We start from the raw sequence: 22,520 nt of genomic DNA on the forward strand, positions 1-22,520 counted from the left end.
CGTTCGGTTTCACAAAGGATTCTGATTATATAAATCAAACATAATGTTTAATCCTTTATATACAATTATTAGATATGGTACAGGGCGGAGTGAAACTACTGTTTTTTTCTTAACAAATTTCGAAAGGTATTGTAATTTTGTCGAACAAATCCACGTATATTTACAAATTTTATGACCCGCATTCTCGTTTTAAAGTTCGTATCTCGAGTTTACGAGACGTAAAACTTTTTCGAAATAACTGATATGATTCGTGAAGCTCATTTTCTTTCGGATAAAATACTTCCAGGATTTTATTGATTTCTTATAATAACGTACCGAAACGGTGCAGATATTTCGCGTGTTAAGAATTTTATAAGATCGTAAAGAAACTAGAAATCGAACAGAATTTTTAGTGTATCTAACGTCGAGTTCATTGACCGTGTAAATGAGGCTTAAACGTTCTGTGATATATCATTTACAGCGGTGTCAGATATCAGATGTTTCGGTAGTGTACGAGTTGAATTCAAATTGTTCTCATTATAGGGTATTTGATATCGAAAAACAAATAATAGTTGGAATAGAAACAAGAAAAAAAAACACCTTTTATGCTCAACAAGAAATTATAATTAATGGAAAAGTTAAATACTTCGGAAATTCTTTTGAAGTCTCTCGTAATAGTGAAAGGCCGCTTTGCCACATTCCACAGTGTCTTTTAAAATTTACTTGAACTGAAGATCTTTTGAAAAAGATTCCGATACTAAAAGAATATGAAGATTGCGTATTTATAGTCTGACGTATTAAAATTCGTCTTGTATATACGAGGTTCACCTCAAAAGTTTTCGACTACAACCTGAATATGTCGCATCATTTGCATTAAATAATTATTCAATTTGGTTTAGTTTGGTTATAACAATTGGAGCAGAACATCAATATACAGGGGAAACTAAAAAGTAAAGTAAATAAATAGTTTGTCTTACAAAATTATTTTCAAATTGAGATGGGTGGCCGAAGTAAATAATCACGCCAATTTTGAGAGAAAAGAATTGAGATATTTTATGAAACGACTTTTATACGTCATTAATGACACCCCTATTCATCACATATAAAAAATAATTTTAATAATAGTAAGGAGTTTATTGGAAAAATTTTCGTTTACATATTGAAATACATTGTTTGAGAATTTATTTCTTGAAAATAACATCATCCAAATGTATAAATGTGCATTAAAATCCCCTGTGACGACTCGGCAGGTATTCGTCGTGTTGGCTGCCATTTTGTGACGGATATTTTCTTCAAATCGTTCCAGGAAAGTCAGTTTGTTAGCGTAAACTTTAGATTTGACGTAATCCCACAGGAAATAGTCCATAGGTGTTATATCGGGACTGCCTGGAGGCCACTTCTCCTGGAGATGAAGTTGCTAAGAAAAATTCGTGTGAAGTTACTCCGTTCTACTGGAAGCATATTCTTTGGTTATATATTTGGTTATTGACGTGTTCAATAAGATGAAAATGCACTTCAACTGAAAACAAGATGTTTGTGAACGTTGGAAAGCGCTCAATCATCTGGTTTACGAAGTCAAGCCTTCAACAAACATCCCGAGGTTTCAATTCTTGGAGTCACTGAATTTTGTTAGCGTGCAGTCCCAAATATTTGTGTAAAACGCGAGATAATCATGAACTATGCATATTTAAAGTAACAGAACAGACTTTTTAAACCGATTAAAAAATGGCCAATTGCTGCCAAGTGTCGTCGATTTTTTGTTGTGAAGCTGCGCTTACCGAAGTTCGAAGCGTCGTAGACGAGTGAACGCTACGCGCCGGTTTTCGGGTGTACAAGTAACTTTTTGCTAGGTCTTGCTGTCGCTGCGGGAGTCCATGGTATCGTAGTCTCCCCATCTCGTTCAAAAGACCTCGCGAGTGCACTGAATGTAACGGTAAAACATAACGTCATAACATCAGATAAATAGATTTTGAGGTTATAAAGACATTCTGCTCAAATTCTTACTATTCACTTGGGGCTCACGATACTAAAGTTAGGACAGTAATTAGATTAACACAATGGACCTTCAGCAGTGACGAATTAACAAAAGGACAACAAACACTAATTAGTTGCCATCAAAACATCAAACTAATTACTAAATTCCAACTAATTATAAATGAAGTAGTTGATATAATGTTCAATGGGAATTTCTTCGTGTTGTATACGAAGTTATTAACATCATCAATAATGTAATACTCACGATTCGTAAAACAAAAAGTCCATAACCCTGATACGGTCAATTTCGGTAGATAATCCTTTTCTCCTGTTCCGTTATAAGCAGGATTAGGCATTTTTTCTGACGTATGTAACCATTGATTAGTACTTATGCCTACTGTTATGAAAATTAATGAAAACGTCGCCGATAAAGGCGTGAAAATCCACAAACAAGACAAAGTCGCTTCTAACGATCCGAGAACGTTCACTTCCTCGTCGGAGGAAGCTTCGGCTGCTCTAGAAAGTGGTCTTTGCATATCGTTAAACCAAATTCAAATACTACATCATTCGGTTAAAGTTAGTCGTAGTTAATTTCGAAACGATAATTAGGCATTAGTGGATGTTAATTCAAATTTGGTGGGATCTGAAACAAAAAAAAAATTGTAAATTACGTAAAATAGAAGTTTAGTATGTCTACAACTTTTACATAAAGTAAAGTTGAAATAACACGCAGTTGTATCGACGACAACATAAATAGAAAGTTATAACGAGGAATTTCAAAACTAGAAGATTATTTTCACATTTTATTCTAATATATAGGCAGTTCCGGTATTTGATACAAAAAAATCGATCATTTTGTACCTTATGTTTACCGGTGTTGGATATACCAAGCTGTTAAGATATTCCCAAAATATGAATCCATTGCGGTGGAACGTGGTGGCTACGCCAATGAACTTCCCCCACCTATTAGGAAAATTTTTATTATAATATTTAGAGGAAAATCATATAATATGGGTGGGAAATCATTTTGGAGAAATTCCAAATATCGCTTATCATGGCAATTGATAAAACCGTCTCGTGTGAGACCATCTTCTGGATAATCCTCTACTTCAATGGTATCAACTTTCTAGGTGTGAAATGGGTAAAGAAGTTGCTCCTGAAGAATCCTATTCTTCGATAAAATGTAGTACAAATGTTCATTTAATCATTAGTTATACAAGAAATATTTAAATGTGTTTCCAAAAAATAATTACGAACGTTTCGTTGGGATGTACAACGATATAAAAATCTACTTTTAAACCATAAATTTTATCGAATTAAACAACGAGTAGTAACTTTTTGTTAAAAAATCGATCGAAAAATTAATTTTTTCTATATTTAGATTGTACAGATTGTCCCTGTAATTTTACGGATTGCTAACCATTGGGCACGAGCCGCTCCTGGCATTTATATAGTAGTGTAAAATTATTTTTCAACGAAAATACGTAATAATCTATTAAAAATTCGTAATGTTCGAATGTTGTGTAATTTAGAAAATATATTAAAAATGAGTTTTGAATTCGTATCTTTAAAGACCTATAACTCAAAAACGAGGGATGGTATGAAAAAACGTCACAGCATTATTTTTACGTCATCTACTCCCTCTGTATTACTACTCCAAATTAAATTTTTTCGTTTCAATATTCACCATTAATTTGTACGGAAGCTATTTCAGTAAAATTCTGTCTCGTCGACGTGGTAAATAAGAATCGGGGATGAAAAGTGAAAGCGAATAAAGAAGACCTATTTAACGGACTCATTTTCGACAACATTTATCTTGTATGGCCGCACGAAACGGCAATAATAAGGCCCATAACTCAAACCCGAGGCTCTGTTTCTTGGCTTTTAGATGCAAAACAATTTCCGAAGGGAGAAATAGATGAAGGGAACGTTAGAGATTCGGCGTGGGCAATTTTTTAAGCTCTTTTTTCAATTCCGCGAGATAAAAATCGCTAAAAGACAGTCAGTTTTCATGTAAGAATGTATTTTGGGCCAACATAGTCGATTTAAGTTAATTTCATAACATTTTACACTACCAAATAAATAATTTTCATTATTTAGTAATAATATAACCTTAATCTGCACCTGATTTTTATATAAAGGAACGTTATAGCGATGAAAAAACACTTTTATTGGTCAATAATAAAATACTAACACTTAATAAGTGCGAATTTTTAACAAAACGTACATTTTTGCGATACCAGTTACAAAATACTATATCAAAAATAACTTCAACAACTCTATACCTTCGTAGTTATGATGACATCTGTCGGAGCAAGCGGAATCGGTAGTGACTTTTTTGTGGAAAACCAATTTGATTTTCACGAAAACTTCTTTGATTTTAGCATATTTATAGAAATGTATCAAGAATAGAAAGATAGAATATTAAAACGGATATAATTTTTCATGCTTTTTGATATTATCAAATGGCGCGCACTGTATATAAACCAATTAACCAGAAATTATATTGAACGCGGTATAATCTAATCAATTTTGTTCTTCACGCATATATCTTAGTTGATATTTTCGAATCTCCTGTATATTTTCTCTGTACGTGAAATATCATATTCAAATTTTGAATCTCCCCTGTATTTTCTTTGTACATAAAATATCGTACTTCAATTTTAAATCTCCCTCGTATTTTCCCTGCAAGTAAAAAATCACTTTGCAATTTTGAGTCTTCCTGTATTTTCTCAATTTTGATATCCCCTTTGATTTTAGCACGTAAGTCAAAATTAGAACGTCCCCCGTATTTACTTATATCGTTCTCTAATTTTGAATCTAGTATTTCACCCGTACTAAAAATTACATTCTAAAATTTCGTATTTCTTTTTTATGTAATATATAGCCCCGTGAAATATATGTGAATTTTTTAATTTTATTATAATATCGTTTAATTTTGAATATCCCCTGTATTATTATGACCTTCCAAGTCGTGTTCCGTTTTTGGAATTAACGTTTAACAGCTGTTAAAATTTTATGACGTCGAGCTTCAAGATTTCTACCTTATCGACAGGGAGTATTTCTGTCTAGTCAATGTAAATAAAAGATGTTTTATTGAGAGATTTAATGCTGTTTTCGAAAGGATTTGTAACGATTTAAGGATGAAATGAATCCTTTTAAGGGTTGTAAAATATTCAGAGAAAATCATAACTTTTTTTTATATATATATATTCCTATTAGTTATACACAGTTAATTCAAATAATCCTTCTTCTTTTTTTACGTTCTGCGATTAACTGAGTTTTATTGTGTGGCCTAAATATTCCACCTATGATTGAGGAAAAACAAACAATAAAACAATTTTATATTATGTTATAAAAATTTGATGAAAACAATAAAATTATAGGTTTTTACTTTTTTTTGTAGCCTTGAACTTCTAGTTTTTTTCTTCCCGAACGTAGAAATATAATTTTAATGTAATAATTTTTTTTCTGTAAGCACTTTTATCATGACGCAGCGACGGGTCGATCTCGGATATCCCGAAATTTATATCTGACAATGAAGTTTCGATTTCTTAACCGGAAAATCGCAATCTATCTAATTCCGAAGCCTTCAGCAACAAAATCTCGTTTTATCTACTACGCTTTCGAATCCACACCCAAAGGAACATTTTTGTTATAAATATGACTCAATCAATGTCGACCAAGTTTTTTTTCTAACCTCACTTTTTCAATTCGTTTACGTTTATAGATATCTACGTCAAATTTTAATTATAGAAACTCAAAAATACTGTATGTATATACATTTTAATATGAAATAAATTAAAAAAATATATAAATGCACAACATATTCTCTTTTTAACATATTTTAGAGCAAATAACGTACCTCGTATAAACCATAACCATTAATTTCGTTCTAATATTTTGTCCGATTTCCTAAAACGTTTTATTTATTGACCTATCTATTTTCCAATCCTTTTTCCATCGAAGTTCATAAAATATATGCATAATTTATATTTTGGTGGAATAACGGCCGCGAGGGAGACACAACCAATCATTCTACTGTGCCAAATGAAGCCACATCATTTCGAGGCTTGTCTCTTCGTCACATAGTCATTTAAATTTTCTTTTTAAAAAGGACGAAACTTGAGTTTATTTTAGGACACGAATTTTTCTTTATTTGTGATAGTACTGTGATAAATATTGATGTAACTACATTATTTGTTTCTTAGGATATATACAAGGGTTATACGGAAAATTCTATAACGACATGTACGTAAATATACTAGAAAAGTAACAATTATTATGCAGACAACGTCTAGAAACTTCTTCTTACTCGTAATGTGGAAAGGAAAATTTTCTATACACGTATTTGAATTTTTTTTTTAATATAAACGCATTTTCTCATTACGGATCTGAAATAAGGTAAAAGAAAAAGAAAAATACATTGAGATCCAGTGAGTTATTTTTATACATGTATTAAAATTCATTATTATACGAGGTTAGTCCCAGAAGTACCTAGTATAGTGCTATTTTTCAAGCAACTACCGCCATCTCTAGGTCAGGCCAGGTACTTCTAGGCCAATCCTCGTATGAGTTTCATTTAACTCGAAGCCGTCTCTGTATAATACAAAATTTGTATTTTGACAAATACACTGGTTTAATGATGACGGAAAAAAGTACAGGATCGTATTAAAAATAATCAAAAGTATATTAAGAACTTGATGATGGTTTGGGTACATTGTCCTCTACTTTTTTCTGTTTTCGTTAAAAAACTTTATCTATAAATTTTAGTATATTTGAAAGCTTCTTTTATACGATTCGTCCAAGCTTTTTGTTGTAAACTAAAATTATGGAGTCAAAAAAAAATACTCTAGAATTTCGGAATAAATTCAATAATACCACACATAAACATCAAAAGACTCGAAAAATAAATAGACCGTGTCTAATATAAACATGTCAAGTACGAAATTAGGCCAGTAGTTGATTATATTAATCAATAAAATATGTCATAGAGGAATTTATAGAAATAAAATTGATTTCGCGCAACTGACCCATTTATAAATAAGAAGAATGATATGTCATTATGTCATATTATAACAGATTATATAAAAAGCGATTCTAGAAACTGAAAAAGTTGAGGCTTATATCGATTCTTAAACTACTTTCGTAAATTATGATGTTAAGAATTTTTTTTAAACGTGATTAGATTCGAAAGGGTGATATTTCAAATACCTACCCTTCGATACTTAATTATCCGTGCCTTAGCAGCTAATTTCTAATCTCGTCTCTCACTTTCTCCCCCTCTTTATCTCGTTTGAGGTTTCTTATCAAGATGAGAATCCATTCTAGTATCTAATAAGCAATCAAATCACTTCAAATTAGGTTTAATAGGTTCCCGCAGGGACGGCTTCTGTAATATTTTAGGTGGATAATATTTTTTTACTTCAAACAAACGTAATTGAATGTCCCTCCTCTGACGTAGTGAACTTATTTGAGTCAAATTTGGTATTTTAGATTTTAAATGTCTCAAAAGTTATCAATAAAATTATAAAAGTTTTTTGAAAATATCTCATTCCCTTGTTTCGTATCGTGTTTGTATTTATTACAAAAATTGTAGAAAATAAAATTCTTCACCAATTTCATTGTATTTTTTTATACGTCAAACCGTTCTTGAGATAGAGGGCGCTGAATTTAGAGCCGAATATACAGAGTGAGTTATATATGGAAGGCCTCAATTATCTCGTAAACGGCTTGAACGAATTTTATAATTTTTTATATACAAGGGTTTTGAAATACGGCTGTTATAATGGTTGTATTAACATTGTTGTCAGATCTTTCCTTTTTCCGGAAAAATCATGAACTTCCATGTTATTGACATTTGATATAAACAATTTCATCTTCATCAAAATCTAATAATTGGCTCTGGTGATTTTGTGATTTTTTTATGTTTAAGCTGTTGGTGGAAAGGAACTTTAATTTTTTCTCTAAAATAAGTTAGCTGAGTGGTTAATTATCAACTGAATTAATAGATTTATGTCTGCAATAACTTCTACCAACACATAAATCGGAAAGCTTATTTTTTTCATCAAATTTTAAACGTTTATTTGTACTATCTGGATCGATTTAGGACAATTGGTTCCATGCCCCATTAATTAAGATATTTAGACTTTTCGCACCTTGCAAAATAACTGTAATTGTAGAATACGCTACGTAGTTTCACGAGCGAGGATACAGCAGTACAGATTTTTAACAATTGAACCTTTTGCATCTTTGATTGAATCTTGAAATGTTTGCTTATTGAAATTTTATCAAGATTACAACAATCATAAAGGGAAAATACTTGATAACGCGTATACCGATTATTCCAATTCGATTTTAAACGTTTACAATTTCCGCTACGTCTGGTCTCTGCGATGACCATAAATAAATCGCAAGGCCAGCCGAATCGAATATGAACCATTTTTTGTCTTTAGAAACTGTTTTTTTTTTCGAAAATGAACGATATTTTCTCTTTAGACATTGGGTTTTCAAAAAATAGACTGTCATTTGCTTTCAAAAACTGTTTTTTTTCGAATATAAACCATTTTTTGTCTTTAGAAACTGTTTTTTTCCAAAAATAATCTGTCATTTGCTCTTAGAGACTGTTTTTTATTTCGAAAATGAACCATTTTTTGTTTCTAAAAACTGTTTTTTCCAAAAATAATCTGTCATTTGCTTTTAGAGACTGTTTTTTTTTTTCGAAAATGAACCATTTTTTGTCTTTAGAAACTGTTTTTTCCAAAAATAATCTGTCATTTGCTTTTAGAGACTGTTTTTACCAAAAATCATCTGTCATTTGCTTTTAGAGACTGTTTTTTTTTCGAAAATGAACCATTTTTGTCTTTAGAATCTGTTTTTTTCCAAAATAATCTATCATTTGATTTTAGAGACTGTTTTTTTTTCGAATATAAACCATTTTTTGTCTTTATAAACTGATTTACAAAAATAATCTGTCATTTGCTTTTAGAGACTGTTTTTTTTCGAAAATGAACCATTTTTTGTCTTTAGAGATTGGGTTTTCAAAAAATAGACTGTCATTTGCTTTCAAAAACTTTTTTTTTCGAATATAAACCATTTTTTGTCTTTAGAAACTGTTTTTTCCAAAAATAATCTGTCATTTGCTTTTAGAGACTGTTTTTACCAAAAATCATCTGTCATTTGCTTTTAGAGACTGTTTTTACCAAAAATCATCTGTCATTTGCTTTTAGAGACTGTTTTTTTTCGAAAATGAACCATTTTTTGTCTTTAGAGATTGGGTTTTCAAAAAATAGACTGTCATTTGCTTTCAAAAACTTTTTTTTTCGAATATAAACCATTTTTTGTCTTTAGAAACTGTTTTTTCCAAAAATAATCTGTCATTTGCTTTTAGAGACTGTTTTTACCAAAAATCATCTGTCATTTGCTTTTAGAGACTGTTTTTACCAAAAATCATCTGTCATTTGCTTTTAGAGACTGTTTTTTTTTCGAAAATGAACCATTTTTGTCTTTAGAATCTGTTTTTTTCCAAAATAATCTATCATTTGATTTTAGAGACTGTTTTTTTTTCGAATATAAACCATTTTTTGTCTTTATAAACTGATTTACAAAAATAATCTGTCATTTGCTTTTAGAGACTGTTTTTTTTCGAAAATGAACCATTTTTTGTCTTTAGAGATTGGGTTTTCAAAAAATAGACTGTCATTTGCTTTCAAAAACTTTTTTTTTCGAATATAAACCATTTCTTGTCTTTAGAAACTGTTTTTTTCAAAAATAATCTGTCATTTGCTTTTAGAGACTTTTTTTTCGAAAATGAACCATTTTTTGTCTTTAGAAACTGTTTTTTTTCAGAAATGAACCGTATTTTGTCGAAAATGAACCATTTTTTCCAAAAATAATGAACAAAATTAGATGTATTTCAATATTTTTCTTATGAATATTATAGTTCATATCATATAGTTCAAATCATTTACACCGAGCTGCTCGACATTGTCTGCTAATCAAACGTTTAACGGACGGTTTTTCAACACGATTTAATTGCCGTTGCGTGTGCGATACGCTTTAGCGATGATTTCTTTACCGCCAAACGTGAACAATCAAATTTCCACAATGTCAACGGTCAATATAGCGAAATTGTCAACGTCTGTCGGTTACTATTAGAAAAAATCGTCAAACTTGTTTTTTATTCTCGTGAAGGTGGCAGCCGTTATCAGTGAATGTTTAGTTTAGAAAAGTAAACTCTGAGTGCTCAACAATAACTTAGGCGAGTTTTATTCGTAAATAAAAATAATTTTTGATTGGAGGAGAATTTTTCGTATTATAATTATATATACACAAACTTTTGAACATGTGTATCACTGTATCATAACTTTGTGTGTCTGTTAATATCAAACTAAAGCCTTATTAATAGCCAATACTTCAGTAAGTAACATCATGTGTAATTAATCGAAAAAAATTTCATTCCTACCGAGCATTTTTGTATTTATTTAATAAAAAAAAATATAACTTTTGTTTATTTTAAGTTTATTTTATACAAAAGTCTTTTATTTATCTATTGAAACAGTACGGGTCAGCTAGTAATGTATAATAAATAATTTTCTTTTAAAAAATTATCAAAAAAACTAATTTTGAAACAGAAGAGACCTAAAATCAAGAATATTTAAAAATAATTATCCATTAGAGATCTTCTAAATACATATGACCCACCCTGTATTATTTTTTATTCTCATAAATCGTGTGATAATCGTACAATAATTCAAAACTTTATCTAATATTGACTTAATATTTCCACATCCGTTTCCTTTGTCACAATTTCATATCCACGTATCTTCGTTATCAATCACATCAAATAAACAATTACGATATTCCTTGTATATAAAAGAAGATTGACAGTAACAGACATTTTACCCAACTAGAGTAACGCGATATCTATTGTAACGTGACAGCATCATTTGTTCGATACGTTTACACGTGTTAATATTATGAAAGCTTTCCGTGGAATATGAGAAATTAACGTCAACCGTGCTTTGTTCGTCTGTCTAACATCATGCGTTCTGAATTTATAGTTCTATGGTTTCGATATCGATTTACCATCGATTTTTTGTAACAATAACAAAAAGTTTTTATGTAAATATAAATGAATTAACTATCTTACGTTGTAATTTAAAGCGGTGATTTCAAAAATGGTATTTAAAATTTAGTTTTATTCCATCAGAGGCCGATAAACGAATACCCACATGCATTTAACGTAACAAAGTTTTGAGCAATGACTCTACGAAATCGTTAAAGTTTGAAGATCATTTGAGAAGTGATAAAATACGTAAAGATTTGAAATATTTGCAAACATCGAAGGAAAAATATCCAATATATCATTACTCATAGCAAAATTGAAGAAAAGTTGATTTTAGTAACTGTTGAAGACGTTTTCAAAATTATTTTGCACAAATCTTCATTTGACATACTCAAAAAATGATGGAATGAGGTCTGACGAGACGATTCAACTTTATCTGGCTAAGTTTGAAGTCAAACACTAAAGGTGTATCGATATTCAATGTCTTGAGTGAATTTTTTAAGGAAAAATCGATTTTTTTTCTTGACGGACACTTTTTTGGGTCGGCCAACAAATCATTAACTTTGTACACACGAAGGATTCGATAAACACTCGAACTTTTTAGCTCACTTCTTAGCTAGTGTCATTAATCTCCTTTTCAGACACTATACCCGATCTACCGTGCTATTCACGTGCTGATCTCGCTCTGATCATTATTTTTCTTAATAATCGATATATTAATCGATTTTAAATATAAATCAAATAGGGAGTTAATAGTAGAGAGTGTTGTACCACGTCATTGGTATATTATAAGTTTATAAAATTGATTTTTTTTTTCGTGAAAAAACTTATTTTATCTAAGTTAAATAGTGAATTTTATGCGGAAATAAACGGTTTAGTTGATTTTCCTTTCTACTCTGTCCGATTTTATACGTCAATACAAGCTTAACTGAAAAATAATCTCTCAACCAGCTTCGTTCGGTTTTCGGCTGATTGAATACGTTCTATTTTAAATAGGTTATGTGACAGCATTCGATCTATATACAAGGCCAGTACCGGTTCAAATTCTACCTCAATAATAATAAAAAATTTAATCAAATTAATAATATTCGAAACTAACTATAATTAACGTTTCACTAGTATTTAATTGAATAAATTGTACTGATTGGTCCATAGTTCATAGTTGTGAGCGGCTAGGGAGACCTTCGATAGGCCCGTCGTACCCCACTTGACGTTACCAGAAGCCGATGCCCTTTGAGAAGCCAATCAGGCGCTTCGCCTTGAACCCTTTGATGACATTAGGCAAGTTGTGGGGATCGCTCAGGTGTTTAAACAGCGTTCTTATAAGTGCAGGGCACTCGCAGATGATTTGGTCTGTGGTTTCGTCCTGGGTACTGGATAGAAAGATAAAATGGAATGAGCACATTGACCGCATGACGGAAGAACGAATTGTGAAAATATCAAGGGACAAATCACCAGCAGGATAAAGAGGCCTTGGAAGATCTAGGAAAAGATGGAGTGACAACCTCCCAGGTGACTGAGCAGAGGCAATGACGTGAAGAAAAACAGGCAATGATGCCTATACACAGCAGGAAAAAGAAGAAGAAGTTTCGTCCTCCTCCAACGACACTCCGGATCGTCCGTGATGTTCATGGTTGTGTTGTTGCAGTTGTTTGGAATTAAAGGCTCGAGGTCCATCTATATGGGCCTTCGTTTGTCTCTATCCATCTTGTACTGAGCCCGCATTACGAGTAGACCGTTCAGAGACGTGATGGCAACGCTTTTGGCCACACCAAGGATGCATTCTGGGCCCATCGGTGGGTTCGCCGATTCCAGTTTGGCGAGTGTACTGATAGGCTAAAAATATAACTAGGAGACAAAGCAGCTTTTTATACAACTCGAAAAAATCGATCGACAATTTTTCAGCCATCTTGTAGAAGCGATAAATTTCATGTCTAAACTATAGTTAGACCTTCCCGTGTCCTTATATTCAATATCCAATGGTTTCGTAAAAAGTTTATTCGACAGGAAAGCTAGAAACTACTGTCTGGTAACTACCCTTTTTAGACGACTATACAAGGTACTAGAATCGATCCGATTATTGATTTTATTGATTTTATTAACAAGTGCAATAGTAAAACAATTAAAGATGAATTTTTTGATAGATTTGAACAATTCGAAACCAGCAAAATCACTCTTAAGATTCATAGTAAATCCTCTTCAACACAAAATGCAATTGATCGATGTATAAAGTGAAGATCTGTTGAGATTTGTTGAAAAGCAAGTTGGACGAGTTGGAGGTCCAGAAATGTGTGTACGTAACGCAACAAAAGTGGAGATCTTTCCAACTAAGAAGACACAAAAAAGTTCGATACCATTTTCATAAGAAGAATCGTCAAGCTCCTCAAAATAGCCATTAACTGACGGTATCAACTCTTCAACGGGCCGTTTTTTCACGTCTGGGAACGGAAAATTATCCCACGGGGCTAAATCTGACGAAGAGTGTGCATGAGGTAGAAATTAAAACTTTAAATCATTAATTTTGATTAATTTTGAGCTGATGCTCTTTCTTAGCCAAATACGGCCGTTTTTACTTGATTTTTTGTGACTGAAATTTTGTAAATTGTAATTTTTCGCTCTAGCGACCCAAAAAGTTGCAGACTCCAAAAAGATATCCACATAGAGTTTTCGTTATTTTAATATTAATTTAGTTTAATTTTTAAAATACCTATTTATGCTTTTATTAAAATTTGTCAACATAAATCACAATATTTAAAATATATGTAACAATTTCAAATTTATAAAAATCGGCTAAACAGAACCGGACTTAGATGGATTTTTTTCATAACTAGTTCCCCACCTGAAAACACAGACTAAAACTTAAAAATGCTCAGAATTTGATCATCGTACATAAATTGTCAAATACCTCGTTGTCGAAAACTAACTTCAACGAGTATTTAGCGGCCACTTTTGTCTCTGCAGAGGAGCTATTCCTATATCAGGACCTACTCCAAAAAATCCTACCAAACTTTAACCAACGAAACTCTTTCCATGAAGCTTTAAACGGTTTTTTGTGGCCCACCCGGTATATTAGTATGATAAATTGGAAAAGTAAGTATAAAAAAGCAGTGACATTTTATAAATACGTAATAGCTTCTAAAAATATACTTTAAATTCGTTTCAAAAGATTTTTATTAAACTGCCGATTTCGCATCAAAAAGGAAATTACACCTTAACGAAAGGACGTTCTTGTTAAAATTAGGAAACGTTCCAATTCCGTGATTTAATAGAAAAAAAATTCGTTTTAAATACATTTATCACAAATAATTATAAATGAAAGAATGTTACCTCATGGATTACCATATATATATATATCAAATTTCTTGCTTAAAATCACGTTTATAAATATAAATTAACTGAAATAAACCAATTACAACTACTCAATTTATTTTTAAATGTAATTCAAGTGGAATTGAATCGAGTTGAAAAAGTTTTATGAATAAAAACAGTGCTATTTGTTCATAATCCCTCGTAACTACGTTAGAAAACTACACAACTAGTTTCAAAGAAACCCCTGTATATTAAAATAAACAGTAAACACTTTTGGATCACATTAAAATGAAGGAAAGTTTAAATCCAAGTTAAATAATGGGATTAAGCACCTTAAAGGAGCCTTTTGGTTTTGGTTACTTGTCAACGAGGTTTGTCTTTGTATATATATATATATATACATAATATGAAGATCTACCTTCTTGTTTGATTTAGAACTATTAAGCTGATATTCATTCATTTTTCATACAATATCAGAAAAAACATCACGCAAGATATACAATTGGGTTAATATCTCGTATTAACCTCGTACAGTATCATTTTTCTAGAAATCTCTAACATGGAATTTCCATTAGTTCTCCATAGAAGCAAATAAGAATTATTATGACACTAATATCGTGATTTACGACGTGAATCTTGACAGATACAAGTGGATTTTCACAAAAAAAAAACTATTAAAAATCAAAAATCCAAAAATCGTGTAATTTGATATTTGAGTGATCGAAAAGTATCTCGTAATATTTTAAATGAAAGTTCATTGTAAATCTAAATGAAAAATTGGATTTTCCGGAAACATAACGTAATTCCGTTATACGTGTCACGATATCGAAAATTATACAACATCGGAAAACGTGAAAGCAATCAATGGTTTGAATGTTTCGAAATGTAAAAGCGGAATGTAGTATTAATGAAAAGCTTTTTTTAATTGAGATATTTATTTTTTGACATTTTCCCTTTATTATTGTTTAGCTTATAATCGATTTTTCAATCGATTCATTCGAGATATACATTTTTATAATATTATAGAACAACTTGGTGTCAATATTAAATTACCACGTTTATTAATGAGATAACTATGACGTTATTAAACCGGAAAAAAGCGGTTTCAACCAGTTTTTTAGCGTTTTCGTAGCTTTGTTGAACTTTCGAAATGTAAAAACGGAATGTAGTATTAATGAAAAGCTTTTTTTAATTGTGATATTTATTTTTTGACATTTTCCCGTTATCATTGTTTAGATTATAATCGATTTTTCAATCGATTCATTCGAGATATACTTTTTTACAATATTATAGAACAACTTGGTGTCAATATTAAATTACCACGTTTATTAATGAGATAACTATGACGTTATTAAACCGGAAAAAAGCGGTTTCAACCAGTTTTTTAGCGTTTTTGTAGCTTGGTTGAAGTTTCGAAATGTAAAAGAGGATTGTAGTATTAATGAAAAGCTTTTTTTAATTGAGATATTTATTTTTTGACATTTTTCCTTTATTATTGTGTAGATTATAATCGATTTTTCAATCGATTCATTCGAGATATACATTTTTATAATATTATAGAACAACTTGGTGTCAATATTAAATTACCAAGTTTATTAATGAGATAACTATGACGTTATTAAACCGGAAAAAAGCGGTTTCAACCAGTTTTTTAGCGTTTTTGTAGCTTTATTGAACTTATTATTACGAAACAATTAATTTTGTTCGATATATAATGACGTCAGTCATAATTACGTGACTTTTATTTAAAAATTTCAATATAATTTAATAAAACTACATTAGTTTTTAAAAATTTTAAATTTCAATCACCTACCTTGTGGTTTTAATGCTCCAAACATAATTAACAACAAACTTAAACAACCCATTGAAAAATTACGTTATTTCTAATAATTCCCCTTCCATTTTGTATCAAAAATGTAAAAATCCACAACGTAATGTTCGTAAAGTCGCGACCGTATGAATCTACCCCCGTTCAACTTTTCCTGTAACTGAAAATATCGTCGCAACGCCTTTTCGTCGAGATGCTGAAATTATGAGGCGCAAGCGTAGATGTTCGTCGTCGTTTTCCCAATCTTGGAATCAAACAAAGTCACTGCTTCTACGAATATAAAACTAAACAATGAATTCCTATAGAATGTTGGCGGTAATTAGAAATATTAAAAGAAAATAGTTGAAAGGAAAAGTTAATAGACATAAAAAACTCATCATCGAAGTCGGTGGCTTCGTTTTCTTGGACTTGATGAATCGTCTCAATCCCTGGAAGGTTTCTGAAATATCTATGATAGATCTTTAGTTTTTTATTAACAAAGATGAAGATTTCTCTTCTACGTCAACTCAGAACGACAAACAGTATACGAAGATCACCAGAACATGATCCAGTAGTATTCCCAAAGGAACTAACAATCTGTCTCCAAGAAAAAGATCTTTCTGACATCTAGCGGATATTATCAGACCTAGGACTTTATTATTGCAATGAAAAAGACGTGTCTTGATAGCCGATTCTAAAGCAGACGTGTCGAACTCAATTTTGCAGAGGGCCATACTCGAATATTAAATTTTGAATTCGTAGGTGGGCCAGATTGAAAATCTGGATCATATTAACATTTTATTTATTTAAGATTTTATCATTCTCGACAAAAATAATAGGATATTTCCGCTTGCTGCTAAGAGATGGCGATACTGGCGTTCTCTGCGATCGCGGGCCTTATTGATACGGCCCAGGAGTCGGAACTGGCCCGCGGGCCGTATCTTTAGCATGACTGTTCTAGACGTACGTCTGCCCGTCGAATATGACTTGTAAATACTGCTCTATGTGGAATTATGTTGGTTAACTCGGATGAACATCTGTCGTGGTAGAATCTGCAAAACGAAGTCATATCACCAACCAATTTCCTATGCTGGAAACTGTCCAAAATTCTGGTTTATTGCGTTTAACGGATAGAGGATGTGGAAATACGATATCGTCGAGTTTATTTTAACATTTTCGCTTGTGGTATCGATTCAACTCCTTGTTTGTTTATACACATAAGAAAATCGAATTGTTTCGTTTATAAATGTACGAGGGAGGTAGCAAAGATACCAGTTTAGATATTTTACGCAGTAATACCTATTTATAATAAAAGCAAAAAGTACTGAGTCGTTTTTATTTTTTTTTTTTTTTCAATTTATACTAGAAAAATGTGACGTTATTTTAATCAGTTCTTTCGCGTGATGAATAATTTCCTATTTTCCGTGACCGACACATCGCTCTCGGAGATAAGGATGAAATGAATGGGGAAACTCGTCGAACTTTAGAAAACCGCGGTTGCCTTTTAGCTGGTTATCTGGAAACTTGCCTACAATTTGAAGATTTAATTTCGGTTTTAAAATAAGAATAGTTGAGGGAAGTTAGAAAAATCACTTTCTTTTCGGAAAATATGTTGACCTCTAATCATTTTCTCGAAATTGTGAAGTTAGGACATTCTATATCAGAGTGTTTTTCAGTTTTAGCTCTTTCGTTTTTGATAATACTGTAGATATCAAAATCGAAGGAATTTTTTTTTGTTTTATAATATAATAAGAATATATTTCAAAAAAATTATTTTTAACCCTCTTTTTTGGAAAATTCATCAAAAATTTAACTTCTAATTTATGCAATAATTACAGCAATTGATGTGAAAATTCAAAATGGCGGCCTCGTATACTGAATGCTGAGCGGGGCACTCATTAACTTGGGTTCTAAAAAATATCGTATAACGAAACTTACTGATTTTTTTCCAGTTTAATTGTTGAAATAATATGTTAATCAAATTTTGTAATTTTTTTTATACTGTATATCAAACTAAAACGTTTTCTTCCTCGAATGAACAAAACTGGATCTCGAAATTGTTAATAATAATAAAATGAATAGCTATTGAAAAATTAATGTGTAAAATCAGTTTAGAAGTACAATTTGTTGTACGGGCAAAAATATTGTAGTTAAAAGTCTCAAATTTCGAGGTTTTCAACAATTTTTGAAAAATTGTGTTAATTTTTTTTTGGAAATATTGTTCTATAAGCTAATAAAACATTAAATTGCCTACCATTTTGTCACGATTTTCTTGTACGAGAGAAAATAAAAAAGATACCAGCGTAAAAATCCCAGGTTTCTACATTTTTCGCCAATTGTTTAAAAATTAAGTATTAATTTTTTTTTTTTCGAAAATATTGTTTTATAGTCTCATAAAGCATAAAATTCACTATCAATTTCATACTTTCAAATTTTTTGTACGAGCAAAAATAAAAAAGAAATCAGAGTGAAAGTCTCAATTTCGATATTTTTCGCCAATTTATTGAAAATTAAGTATTCAAAATGATTTTTTTCGGCAAAATTGTTCTATAGACTTATAAAGCATAAAATTTCCTACAATTTTCATAGTTACAAGTTTTTTATACGAGCATAAATAAAAATGATATCAGCATAAAAGTCCCAAATTGCGACATTTTTCACCAATTTTTTAAAAATTCATTATTAAAAATGTTTTTTTTTCTAAAATATTGTCTTAAAATTTTATAAAGCATAAAATTTCATACTTTTTTCATTGGTACGATTCCTCCGTAAGAGCAAAAATAAAAAAGATATCAGAATAAAAGTCCCAAATTTCGACATTTTTCGCCAATTTTTTAAAAATTCATTATTCAAAATGTTTTTATTCTAAAACATTGTTTTAAAATCTTATAAAGCATAAAATTTCCTACTTTTTTCATTGGTACGATTCTTCCGTAAGAGCAAAAATAAAAAAGATATCAGCATAAAAGTACCAAATTTCGACATTTTTCACCAATTGTTTAAATAATAAGTTTTCAAAATGATTTTTTTCGGAAAAATTGTTTTATAGACCTATAAAATATAAAATTTACTACCATTTTAATAAGTAGAAGTTTTTTGTACGAGCAAAAATAAAAAAGATATAAGCTTGAAAATCCCAAATTTCAACTTTTTTCGTCAATTTTTGGAAAATTAAGTTCTCAAATTTTTGTTTTTCGGAAATAATGTTTTATAATCTTATAAAGTATGAAATTTACTACAATTTTCATATGTACAAGTTTTTTGTACGAACAAAATAAAAAAATAAATCAGCGTAAAACTCCTAAATTTCGACTTTTTTCACCAATTTTTTAAAAATTAAGTACTCAAAATAATTTCTTCCAGAAATATTGTTTCATACTTTTATAAAACATACAATTTTCTACCATTTTCATACTTACAGGTTTTTTGTACGAGCAAAAATAAAAAAGATAAAAGCATGAAAATACCATATTTCGATATTTAACGCAAATTTTTGGAAAATTATGAATACAAAATAATTTCTTCCGAAAATAATGTTTTATAATATTATAAAGCATACAATTTTCTACAATTTTCATACGTACAAGTATTTTATACGATCAAAACAAAATAAAAAAGATATAAGCAGGAAAGTCCCAAACTTCGACTTTTCTCGTCAATTTTTGGAAAACTAAGTACTCAAATTTTTGTTTTTCGAAAATAATGTTTCATAATCTTATAAAATATAAAATTTCTACAATTTTTATACGCACAAGTTTTTTGTGCGAAGAAAAATAAAAATGGTAAAAGCGGGAAAGTTCAAATTTCGATTTTTTCGCTAATTTTTGGAAAATTAAGTACTCAAATTTTTGTTTTTCGGAAATAATGTTCCATTATTTTGTAAAATATGAAATTTCCGACAATTTTGATGTGTACCAGTTTTTTCTACGATCAAATATAATAATATACAAGCGTAAAAGTTCCAAATTTCGACAATTTTTGAAAAATTAAGTATTCAAAATTCTTTTTCCGAAAATATTGTTTTATAATCTTATAGAGCGTGAAATTTCCTACAATTTTCATAACTACAATTTATTTATCAATTCAAAATAAAAATGATATCACCGTAAAAGTTTTTTCGAATTCTCAAAACAGTTAGTCTATCGATATTACTTTCCAGAACTATAACTATAGTCCAAATTCATCTATTTCATACAATAATTTGTTTTTTCACTCATATTTCTTAAAAAAAAATTATTTATTTTCATTCCAGATACGATTACCACATTTATTGAAATAATTAAAACAGGAAACATTGGAAGTGGTAATCCAACGTAAATTTTTTATACCATATTTAACCTTGAACTTAAGATATACGATGTATACAGTATGTCCTAGAAATCATTTTAAACATATAAAACTTTTAAACTGACACTTTTTTATCGAATTTTTGTTAATACGATACCATATTTCTCTAATAATAAAAAAAGTATTTCAATAAACGTGTTTTTATTGGGATTATAATTTTTCTCTTTGTCTCCTGAACGTTAACTTTCCGGTTTTAAATCAAGTTGTAACCTCGACGGATTTAAATTCATTAAAATGAGTTTTGTCGTATAATCCCCATGTTATCACAATGGTTGAACAGGACAGTGGGGATTTGTGTTTCCATTTAGTCTCCAAAGGGCAAACAGAAACACAATATTGAACAGACAACTTGGTTTAGGTTGAAGCGTACGAAAACAAAAAAAAGTTTTCCTTGTTCTGTTATTTCAATTAAATTAAAACCTCGGCGACCAGTAGAAGTTTTTTTTTTTATTTCTGAGAACATTCACAGACGTTTTGTTTTTCAATTAATTAGAGATACAGATTGTCCCAATTCTCACACAAGTGCGTTGAATAGAATGCGCCGGGAAAAGTTTTTATCAAAAATAGACTTTGTTATTTTCAATAAAACAGAATTTTATTTTATTTTAGAATCCTACCCGAAATTTAACTATAATTTGTGTACAATGTCTTAAAAATGAAATATTTCGATATTTTTTTTAAATTTTGAAAGTTCTTATTGAATAACGAAACTATAGGCGTGAAATTATAACCAATAAACAACAAACATTCCCCCATTAATTCCATGTATTCAATTCATTGATATTTCATACAGGGTGTTTTAAATTTAGTCGCCAGTATGCACTTATAATTTGTTCTGTTTAAATCAAACACCCTGTATTTTATCAGTTCTTTCGCTGTATTTTATCAAACCAATTCGTTTTGTATCGATATTAACTATATCTAAATCCAACCACTATTTAATTACGTTAATTGAAGCATAATAAGGTTTAAAAGGAAGACGCCAAGTTTGAACCGCCATATCTTTTTAATTTTTTGTAATATAATTTTTTTTAAAAAATCGTCATATTCAGTAAAAGAAACTCTACAATTAATATTTAAAACTTTTTTTTTGTATAATAAATATTGTTACAAATTTATTGAATTTACATTTTTAATTTCATCAATTATGACTTCACTCAATGAGTCGTGTGACTGACACGTAGATGGCGCTGTCATTGTCAAATTCATATGACATTGGCGAAGTACCAACTTTCAAAAGACTATGTGTCAAATGTCATGATATTTCGATTAGTCAGAAAAAAGTTAGAGCCATTTAAGTGAAGGTACTTTTTCTATTTTCAAAATATTGGATTCAAAACAATTTTTTGATGTAAAAGAATACTGTACAAGCACGCTCTGCTCCATCGACAAGAAGCATTTGTTATTGGTTTGCTGAATTTAAACGTGGTCGTACAGACACAGGTGATGGTAATCGTTCTAGTTCTCCAATTGACGTATTTACTCCAAAAAATATCAAAAAAGTCCACAGTGAGATAACTGAGGCCTATTTTGAGACAACGAGAAGTTAGAAAAGCGTTGGAATATTCTCTAAGTAGATTTTTGACAAAAAAATGTGTTTTTCTTAGTTAGTCACACGATTTATTGAATAATGTGTTATTTTCTTTTTAAATAAGCATTATACAAAGTTCAAACAATTTGGAAAATAAAAATAACTCTTTAAATTTAATTACAAAAGGGGTGCGATTAATTTCACCTAGGGTGGTAATTTCAGGGGTGTAATTGTTATTATATGTTATAATTCAATCAATTTTCAAACAGTGTAAAAGTTACGGATTGGTAACCATTGGGCATGAGCCGCCCCTGACCTTTAGAAAATATGTAGATGTCACGTTATCTCCGATGTATATAAAAGATTTACTATCAATATTGTAGTCTAGGTATAATTTCTTTTTGAATAACAAAAACATAACAAAATTTTCAAAAAAGTAATCCCAATCTGGGTATTTTTATCTTTTCTTTCTAGAAGACATGCTCACCGGTGGATTACTAGGAATA

General features: G+C 30.2%; 1 protein-coding gene across 2 annotated transcripts in view; it reads right to left on the reverse strand.

The window, feature by feature from the left end:
• Positions 1–22,520, reverse strand: part of LOC130901128 (voltage-dependent calcium channel gamma-5 subunit) — an 87,050-nt gene that overhangs the window by 52,453 nt on the left and 12,077 nt on the right. Inside the window, exons 1-2 of one of the 2 annotated variants that reach the window (XM_057812234.1) lie at positions 16,143–16,319; positions 2,219–2,596 (exon numbers count right to left, since the gene is read on the reverse strand). In XM_057812234.1, coding sequence (XP_057668217.1) covers positions 2,219–2,489 — 271 coding nt within the window. In that variant the 5' untranslated portion in view covers positions 2,490–2,596; positions 16,143–16,319. Of the gene's footprint in view, positions 1–2,218; positions 2,597–16,142; positions 16,320–22,520 lie in introns of those variants that run through there. The other variant, XM_057812233.1, reaches the window with a different exon arrangement.

This window comes from Diorhabda carinulata, chromosome X, assembly GCF_026250575.1.
Source record: "Diorhabda carinulata isolate Delta chromosome X, icDioCari1.1, whole genome shotgun sequence".
NCBI classification, from domain to species: Eukaryota; Metazoa; Arthropoda; class Insecta; order Coleoptera; family Chrysomelidae; genus Diorhabda; species Diorhabda carinulata.